We start from the raw sequence: 10,171 nt of genomic DNA, 5'->3' as shown, positions 1-10,171 counted from the left end.
GATATCTGAGCATGAATCGAGCCTTAAAAAGTACTCCTCTCGTTTCAATTTATGCGAACCTATTTTCTTATTGGTACGTAAAAAGAATGATCTCTTTCTATATTAAATAATTTACCTTTATTAAATGATTTATAGCCAAACAAACCATATGTACTTTAATACGCATGTTTAAAAGCTTTCTTCCTTCTTAAACTTGCCTAATTAAATGGGTTTACATAAATTGAAACGAACGGAGTACTGAATACCGAATGGAAAATAAAAATACGTAGAGTGTAGGACAAGAGGAAAGAGAGAAGGAATAGTTGTCTGTGACGTGACGTAAAAGTGTTGCAAATAGGGTTTGGCAGAATATAAGCCGTTTTTGTTGTTGATTTCTGAGTATTTTCTGGCCACCCCAACTCTGTTTGCTTGCGTTTGTTGTTAATTGCAATCATGACTTTCTGTCTCATTGCTTTGTTCTTTTTGGCTTTTCCCTTTTATGCCACGTTGCTCCTTTAACCAAAAGATCATTCGAATTCTGTTTAAATCAAATTACTTTTTCTTCTTCATCTCACTCGTATGTAAGATTTAAGTCTCCTCGAACATTATTTTTGTGGTCATTCGGATTTGGCTTTTGCTTATTGCTTTACTGATCATATTATTCACTCGAGATCAAGATCGCATAGAAATGATGCTTAAGGGATGATGGAAATGTCGATGCTCAAATCAACATATTAAAAAACTAATCCATAGTCAGGGGCCTATTAATTACGGTTATAACTTAAATCTTATACTTATCGTATAATAACTATAACACTTTCAAAGGCAAGTATAAAAATAAATATGTATATATGACATGCAATGAATGTTTTTAAATTTTACTTGTATACAATAATTTCGACGAACTAATACATGATCAATAAAGCGTAGACGATTGTCCAACTTTTGATGGACATTACATTTTTGTCATTTAACTTCGTACTTTGAACCTTCTTAATCTTAGAACAGTCCAATATATATAGATAAATACTTTCTCTGTCCTAGCATAATTTATATTATTTGTTCCTTTCGGTTCTACTTAAACAGATTTAAGGATTTCTATATTTAGAAAACTAGTTAGTTCTACGTTTTCAGTTTGATATTGGCATGGTTCAACCTAAGTCAAACTAAATACAACAATTTGTTTCGGCCAAGAACACTATTGGTGTTTTATTAATGTCTATTTTACGTGTCCATTTGTATAGAAGTTTTTCTAAACTCTTATTTTAATCAAACAATACCCAAAAACTAAGACTAAATTATTAGTGTCAATAGCTTTCGTAACTTCTCACAAGAATCAAGGAATAGAAGATATGACAATTTAGGACCCATTCTTTTTCCCAACATCAGATTCATGATATTGAAACATGTTAGCATCCACGCAACAAAACAAAGGAATACCACAAAAACTAAAAATTGTTTGGTTAATAATATGGTGAAGTACATTATTCAAAACAAACGTCTCAAGAAGATTTCTATGGATTTTACCACTTTAAAAATAAATAAATAAAAAAGATTTCTATGGGTTTTAAATAGAAACAGTCAGAAAGGTCTCTTCTCGCTTACACATCCTTCAGTTCCTGAACCCATGCAATCATTCATGGGGAATTTGAACAGTTTCAGGTGCTAATGTATGATTATAATGTAAAGAAACCTCAACCCCCCCTCCCCCCTTTTTCCCCTTTCTACTTTTTTTCTTTTTCTCCAGGGAATTCTTCGTGGGGGTGGTAATCAGAAGAAAGAAAATTAGGTTTGTTTGGCTGCATTTCAAGTTTTTAAGGCTGTCATCTTACATATAGGACACAGATTCTTCAGCATTAACCACTGCTTTATGCAATTACTATGGAATTCATGACCACAATCCAACATTCCCATGTCATCTCCAGTTGTGTATTCCTCCTGATAAACGTAAAAGAAAGACGACAAGATTTATTCAAGAATGGTTCTGTTGTAATATCAACTACTTATATAGTGTGAAACTATCGGGAAGTGTCTCACCCGACATATACAGCAAGGCTCCATTTCTGATGATGACCCTCCACATATCAGCCCATGCTTCCGCTGCTTCATACGACCAAAAATGGTTTCTTCACTCAATCCGGTGTTCACACTCCCTATACGTTCTTCCAATGCCAATAATTCCTAAGGAATGCAAGTAGACAAGATGGGTGAACACCTTTACAATTTGAAATAGTAAAAAATAACCCTTCACAGATCATTTGTGCGTTATTTTCAGATATCTTATTTATAAAAATAAAGATCTCTTGTAAAAAAGATACAAATCTAAAAACAAATTTGTTAAGGGCTACAATGTCAGATGTAGATTACGAAATTTAGTGACAGCAAAACACAACCATATTTACCTCATACGACATGTTATCAACGTCGAGCCTCATGCCTCGATGCCTATCATGCAATTCAGCAACACCGTTGACAAATGGATCGAGCATCATATAATCCTGCCAGGAAAGAAAAAGCAAATTAATAAAAGAGATCGAATAATTGGTGCGGATCCCAGAAATTCCCTTCTCCAAAAGTGTAACTCAGCCCTAAACATAAAGATGTCAGCTAAATAGAGCTGTTCTATTAGCATTAAGCAACATGAACAGTGCAGTTTGATAAGGAGTTGCAGAGTTGGCTATGGATGTTTCAAATGCAATGAGGAAATAAGTCTAGATTAAGTAGCTTCCTCCTACAAGGGATCAAGATGAGAAACCCTTATAATCCAGTCAGATGCAATTAGGCGTCATCGTCGAGACAAAAGGAATAACTGACCACTAACTACTTAAAAATTCTTGATAGGATGGAAAATAAAAAAAAAATTAAACATCTTATTAGGAAGGAAAATATACAAGTTAAAACTAAACCATAGGCTAAACATAAGATATTGCACCATTGAAAAATTGCTGAGAACTATTTTTCACCTAAACCACCTAATTGGCTGTCAGGTAACTTTATTTCACCTCATTGAAAAGGAGAGGAGAGAAGAAAGATAGGTAACTAGTTCCCTTTTAAGATTCCATGGCTGGCTAGATCACCATCTGGACACACATCTCTCTTACTTAAATTATGAAGCACGCCTTACAAGCATCATAAAAGAAATTCTGATAAATATATTTCACCCCAAATAACCTAATTGGCAGTCTGGTAAAAAATATCACTCAACGAAAATAACAACAACAACATACCCAGTGAAATCCCACAGTGTGGGGTCTGGGGAGGGTAAAATGTACGCAGACCTTACCCCCATCTCGGAAGATAGAGAGGCTGTTTCCGGAAGACCCCACTCAACGAAAATAAGCGAAGGTAATTTGTTGTCCTTCCAGATTTCCATCGCTAGAAAGTCATCATTCTGGCCATATTTCTAGCTGAAACTTATGGAGTTGCTTACAAGTAAAAGCAACTAATATTTAAAACTTTTCACAGCTCAGAAAATCGACAGAAATTTCATGCACCGCCGTGTTCAGATCATGAACTACATATTACTCATATACATTACATATCTAAACTAGCTGAACATTAATTGGAGCATCATAAGGATCAAAACAAAACCTCGGATCGCCTGCTCTCGCCCCTCCTCATGGCATGCAGGACTTGACGAATCTGTTGAATGCAAGCAGCAACATTTAGTAAGTAATGAAAGAATTAACGGTAGGTCAAAAGTATCTCAAAAGAAAGGCACGAAGCAACATAAAAACAGCTGGATTGATTCAAGAGAGAACTCAACACAACAAAATCCAGGACAAACTGAAGATAATGCTACATCGAATTACTGGTGAAATAAGTATCAGTTTTGTAAAGATTAAGGTAAAAAATTTAGGTGCTTAGATTCACATTCATTCTAAGATTCTAAGTTCCAAGTTGTGGGCGACATAGCTCTAGAAGTACATAGATATCAGTGAGAAGTGATCACTGATCACTTAAGCAAATCGCAATCCTTAACCCATCCAGAAAGTACTAACGTGCTAATTGTCAAAAGAATTATAAGGAGGCGTATGCTTCTGTTCATGTGTGATACCTGCACTTAAATGTTGGGCCAATACATGATCCATCAATCCTAAACTAAACAATAAGCAACTAATGTAACAGTCTTCATAGCATCACAAGATGAACAAGTAGGAAAAAGGGGGAACACGAATAAGACTATAAGTAGATGAAAGGAAGAAGTCCACAGGAAGACAACATAGTAATACAAGAACAAATATTTATACTTTCAACAAGCCAGATAAAAGATAAGAACAGCTGAAAAACATTAACGGGTAAACCAAAGTAGAACAGTTCGATACTATTATCAAACACAAACATCCTGTACCAGTCTATGGCGACCCTCGATATCAGCAGCTAAACCACGCCATCCATCCACATCATTACTTGGAAAATCGGCCATCAAAGATGATCTAAGGAGGTTTCGATGATTGCGACGGCTACTAGATCCACGGCTACTAGATCGCGATGACATCTCCGCCTCCTGCAGGGGAGAAGCAGCTGAAGGTAGCAGGGGAAAATGACCTCTCTGACTTCCAGACTCAGACTCAACAGGTGGGAGGAGAGTCCAAGGAGAAATTTCTGAAGAACTACGATTATTACTGGTTGCTGAGTTCTGATTGGGCATCCATGCAGTAGGAAAGGCTTGCGTACTTGACCCACGACCGAGTGCAGAACTGGAAGGCGTGTTTCTGGAATAGCTTGCATTTGAAGTAGCTAAACTCCAATTAGTGGGATCCTGTACCATATTTCTAGTCTCAGGAGCAGGAACAAATGGAATAGGTTGCCCACTATTTCTGATTGAGCTCCGGAAGTTAGCTTCATCTTGTAATGCATATCTATCTGCAAAAACCACATTTGAACTTGATGAACTACCACCTCGTGAATTAGGAGATACGTCCCAGGGAACTGGATGCAAACCTCTTGGAACACCAGAAATGTGCATTACACCAGAATGGCTTCCTGGGTTACCTGAATTCATTGGCCGTGAAATTGGCTGTCTGGAGCCCAATGAATTAGATACTGAAATAGGTCGAGGAGTCACAAGAGTAGAGCCAACACTAGAATGCCCTAAATCAGTCCCAGTTGGCAGTAAACCAAATGTAATTGTATCCTGGTTCCCAAGGTTTCGTCCACCCCCAGAATTTCTAGCTGAGGTGTCTGCAACACCACTAGCACTTAAAGGAGGAGGAAATATGTCAGAAGCAGCCACTCTTGTTCCAACCCCATTTCTTGGATAAAGGTTTTCCGAGTAATAAGTATTCTGCACACTCGCAGAGGCTGGTGATATGCTTAAGCTGCTGGAAGCATCATATTGACTTGGAAAATTGTGCTGTATAATGTTCTCAGGTGCATTGGAGCTTGAACTTCTACCACAAGACTGCCCAGAACTGCCTTCGAGGACCCTGCGCTTACAGGATAAACCCCAAGTACCCATGGAAGAACCTGATATATCAGGGGGGCCGGCCCAATAACTAGAACTACCAGAAGAAGTACCGGCATTGTAAGAGACACCCGAAGCAGGACGCTCCGCTTCCAATCTACTGCTAGACATGTAGACAGCTGGAGATACACTTGGTCTCATGACCAGCCGAGTGTCACCACTGTTAGCATTAACAGGACTGTGAGCTGAGGCAAGATTTGATAAAATTGTCGGGCTACCAATCAGATGATTTCCACCATATTCCCTTGTGGAACTCTCAGGAAGGAGGACATTGGACGGTCCAAATCGCCTTTCTTCTGACTTTGGATTAGTCATGACATAATTACTTGATGAGGAAGGCCAACCATGTCCTATTTTCAAATTACTACCATGACCAATGTCATGCAAACTGGCACTGGAGCTAGACTCACCTTGATCCCACGCACTGCAGTTCTGAGTGTTATAACTAACAGCATTAGCACGACTATGATTTTCTCTAGAAGAAAGCATGGAATTTGCTAATCGATCCTCCACTGGATTTGGCAAGTTATCCCAATGGACTGTCCGATCTCCAGAAGCATTACTTGAAACTGATCCCTGATTAAGATCAATAGTTTCTGGAAAGGAATCTAGTATGCTTCTGTTCCCTTGCATCTTGGCCAATTATGAGAAACCAAGGCCTCGAGTGCACTGGTGAGGAAATTCTGTCAAAGAACCAAATTAACAATAGTTGATATCTTAGGAGGGTTAAAGCATAATTTCACAGGAGAAAAGTGAAAATATAGGTAAAGCTAAATTGATTATATAACTTCTGATGCATTAAGATAGTAATTTCAGCAACGTATAGGATCAGTTCACAGCATGCTGAAAATGCGGGTAGCAATGACAATCCAAGAAAAAGCTAAAAGACAAAATTGGTAAAGCAACTGTTAATTTCAAGCTGAAGACTTTCAGCCTCCATCAGAATAATTTATAGGGGTGAATATTTGAAGCATGTTGTACTAGTTTTGAGGCCTAATTTATGCTTAAGTTCCAGCTCATCAGTTGATTCTAGGTTTAAGCTAATGTATTTAAGTTTTTAGAGTGAAAGATAATTTGGTGTATTGCTGTAGTGGTTCCATAGAGAACTTCTTTAATAAGTTTTTGGGTAAGTTAATTGCTTCCTAGTTTATATATGAGTCCTAACTGTTTTAGGATGCGAGAACACAGGTTTTTTATGTTTAAGTAGTTTTATTAGTAGGTAAGAGGAAGTCTTTTCAATCTTCCAATTACTCTTTTAGTGTTCTTATTAAGTAGAGCCCATCTATGAGAATTGTTTGTTAGCTTCACAGCGAGCTTTATTGCTTCTTTGGTGCTTCTGCAGCCTTACCTTAGGACGGTTAACCATAAGGAATTATATATCATGTCCTTGATAAGTTTTAACCATTCTCCTTTTTTGAGCTGGGGGTCTTTCGGAAACAGCCTCTCTAACCCATAAAGGTACGGTAAGGTCTGCGTACATCCTACCCTCCCCAAACCCCACTTACGGGACTACACTGGGTATGTTGTTGATAAGTTTTAACCATAACGAATTCTAGGTGGGTCCAAGACTCCTTTTCCTCTCCCCTTCTCCGTCTTCTTCTTCTTCTTCTTTTTTGTCATTATTCTCCTTGTAGCTACTGTTCACGTGCTACCTTTATCTTTTACCTTCTTAAACAGCAGCAATACTCTGCTTGTTAAATCCTCATAAAAACATGAAAATTTTCTAAACTCTAAACCATAACACCCAATAATTTTAGCTCCAACAGTACCATCCTTGCCCCCCAGCTATTGGCTGTCAACCAGCTCACCCACAAAAAAAAAAGTCTATAATTAACAGCCATTAGCAATTAATTTCACTAAGTCCTTGAACACAACTAATAGAAACCTTATAAGCAGAACCCACGTTCATCAACTAATGTATACTACAATTCTGATCACAGGGTTGTTTGCACTGCCTTCACAGCTTTAGATCATATCTCATTATTTCATCATGAATGCTTCGATTTATAACTGAAACTGCTAGCATAATACTGATGGCAGGGTGTAGCTAAATACATAAGATAGCCTTTAAAGATGAAATAAGGCTACAATGAATGATATGAAATCTGCTGATCAATAACGGAACAAGCCAACTACGATAATCAGCACTCAGCAGCTTGAGAAAACATTTTTCCATAGCCACATAGCTTACATGAGAAACTGTTCAGTGACTTCAAATTTTTACTTTGTTTGCAAATGAACACAACTCCTCAGTTATCCAATGAAGAGTACCTTTAGATACTCTACCAAAATTTTAGGCTGTAAAAAGCTGCTTCAGCCAGTTGGAATTTTCTCAATGGCAGTGCTCTGCAATACCTAAACTAATTAGCTTAGGATTAAGGGCTAGTAGTAGTTGTACAGTGCTCTAGAATACCCTATATTTGAGCGATAGCTTGCAACATTCTTTGACTGCAAAACACTTCTGACAAAAAATATATTCCTATAAACATGATATTTACAACCATTTAATATCTTGATTGGTTAGTATGGAGTTGTGACCAATGATGCTACCTAAAAATTGCTTGAGGACCTAGACAAAAGACAATTTACACAGGATGTACTTATAATGCTTGCCATGCTACATGAATAGTGGCAGAGAGAGATGATAAAAGATAAAGTAAATCTTTTCTATCATATCAGTTTTGTGGGGGGAAAAAAGATGGTTCCCTACTTCCAGCAAATACAAGTACATTTTCTAGAAGAGCCAAATTTGACCAAGTTAGAAACACCAACTTAGACTTAGACAACTGTACAAACACAAATGGGAGAGTATGCTTACTTCCGAGAATAATAATCTTTAACCCCCAAGTTATTACTTAGAACCATTGAATTGAATAGACTTAAAAGAGTAAAGCATGTTTTAGACCTTCATTGGCAAAGGTGATTAGGAGAGGTTAACTTATTGTGCATTTTTTAACAAAGACTTCGCTTTTCCTTTACCCAAAAAAGAACATGTTTTTAATAAATACCACAAAACAGTAAGAATAAAGGTAACAATAATAATAATAATGACAGAGGCAATGCCACTTACTCACCAGTTTTTGGACAAAATGATTGTTCAAAATAAAGCAGTTTACTAGAAAACAAACATCTTGATGCATGGCTGACATGTCCTCCCCCAGCCAAAGTGAAACCCCTTATGTATAATAAAGTCTTAAGGTCTTAAATATACTCTTGAGATATATATAAACACGCACATAGACAGCACTCAGCAGTAAGATTTATTAGAATCATTCACTTCATCGAAGCCAAAGCCGAAAATGCAGTCAGAAGAGACAGTTGGGTGGTAAAATTTATCAAAGTGAGAATGGGATTTTCCAACATAATTAGTGAAACTCAATACAAGTACCAGAAAACTAAATTGTACTACTCGACAATAAAAAATAAAAACTTCTTTCTCCGGTGGGTAGTAAAATCCTCAGTTTTTTTTTTTTTTTATTACTCCTATGATTAGGAAACCTAGATTTAATTTACATAAAAAACAATACACAGAATAGCCAGGTCCAACATTCTACATTCTATAGCAACTGAGAAGTTGATTCCTCACCCCTTCTATATAAGGAAGAAACTACACTATTATGCAGATAAAAGACTCAACTTAAAAAAGTATCCAACTGTAACAAACAGAATATATGTTCACAATTAAGTAGATATCCTAATCCTCGTTATAACAGCAACAAGAACAGCTAAGAGCCTGTTTCGATGGGCTTGTAACTTATGGCTTATTTTTGTTTTTTGGGCTTAAAAACAAGTTCTTAAAAGCACTTTTTTTATCTTACCCAAACACTACGAAACTGTTCAAAAGCTATTTTGACTTAAAAGCACCTAAAATAAGCCAATCCAAACAGGCTCTAAGCCTCAATCCCAAACAATTTGAGGTCGGCTATATGAATCCTACTCAGTTTATCCAATTAAATTCATCTTATGCAAAAAAGTCAACTCCTATTAGAAAGAACTAACAGCTCAAAAACTTTGAACATTATTGAAAAAGGAAAATTCCATTAATACCACTAGTATTTAAACTCCATTAAGTTGCAGATCCATAGTATGAAAAGAAAGCCACCGAAAGACAAAAAATCAAGTAAAAAAACGAGTAATTCTATTTTCAACAGTAACAATTTGGGTAAGTACCAGCGAATTCACAGAAGAAAAACAAGAATAATAGTATGATGATAATAAAAAGCTGAAACTCCTTAGGAAAAACAAACAATAATTCAAGAAAATTAAATGGGTCGATAAAGATACCTGAGAATTAACGGAAAAAAGATGATCGGTGTTTTCTTGGTCGAAAATTGATTTTTTTTTTTTTTTTTTTTTTTTGGTTTGGGGATTGTGGGGTTTGATTTTTGTGTATAGGAGAAAAGCTATTTCTCCATTGAAGATGACGGTTTCGTTCTCTCTAGGTGTCCCTCTTTGAGAGTGTGTGTGTAGGTGTGGCTCTGTGTGCCCAAGACACAGTAGGGAACTGAGACAGCAATTAAGCTGTATGTGTGATAAATGCATTATATTTATTTTTCTTAACTATTAAATTAAATTAGTTCGGCTAACCCCATAATAAAATATAGGGTTATGTTCACTGATCACCCTGTACCAAGACTCGGTTACAGACAGATCCTTATATTTTAAAATTAAAGATTTACACTCTTTGTATTGTGAATATTCTCTATACTTACATCCCTGTGATGT

The 10,171-nt window shown here is 36.6% G+C and overlaps 1 protein-coding gene across 3 annotated transcripts; it reads right to left on the bottom strand.

The window, feature by feature from the left end:
• Positions 1 to 1,416: 1,416 nt before the first annotated feature.
• LOC132064881 (E3 ubiquitin-protein ligase MBR2) lies at positions 1,417 to 9,943 on the bottom strand. 3 transcript variants are annotated; one of them, XM_059458034.1, is made up of 7 exons: positions 9,834 to 9,943; positions 9,731 to 9,786; positions 4,331 to 6,129; positions 3,571 to 3,621; positions 2,382 to 2,477; positions 2,017 to 2,160; positions 1,417 to 1,917 (listed from the first exon to the last, which is right to left on the bottom strand). In XM_059458034.1, the coding sequence occupies exons 3-7, from the start codon at positions 6,077 to 6,079 to the stop codon at positions 1,786 to 1,788; spliced, it is 2,172 nt and encodes a 723-aa protein (XP_059314017.1). In that variant the 5' UTR covers positions 6,080 to 6,129; positions 9,731 to 9,786; positions 9,834 to 9,943; the 3' UTR covers positions 1,417 to 1,785. The 3 variants fall into 3 exon arrangements, with proteins under 3 accessions (XP_059314017.1, XP_059314018.1, XP_059314016.1); XM_059458035.1 differs by having other exon boundaries at positions 4,331 to 4,845; positions 4,924 to 6,129; positions 9,731 to 9,849; XM_059458033.1 differs by having other exon boundaries at positions 9,731 to 9,849.
• Positions 9,944 to 10,171: the final 228 nt, after the last annotated feature.

The sequence above is a fragment of the Lycium ferocissimum genome, chromosome 7 (genome assembly GCF_029784015.1).
Source record: "Lycium ferocissimum isolate CSIRO_LF1 chromosome 7, AGI_CSIRO_Lferr_CH_V1, whole genome shotgun sequence".
NCBI lineage: Eukaryota > Viridiplantae > Streptophyta > Magnoliopsida > Solanales > Solanaceae > Lycium > Lycium ferocissimum.
This window is presented reverse-complemented; position numbering and strand designations above follow the sequence as displayed.

Bases quoted from the DNA above. Each gene is read 5' to 3' on its own strand.
- LOC132064881 (XM_059458034.1), bottom strand. From the start codon at position 6,079: ATGCAAGGGAACAGAAGCATACTAGATTCCTTTCCAGAAACTATTGAT. The intron at 3,622-4,330 runs GTACAGGATGTT...TGCATTCAACAG, and splicing joins TCGAGGGTCGCCATAGACTG to ATTCGTCAAGTCCTGCATGC. The intron at 2,161-2,381 runs GTAAATATGGTT...TGCATTCCTTAG, and splicing joins TTGATAACATGTCGTATGAG to GAATTATTGGCATTGGAAGA.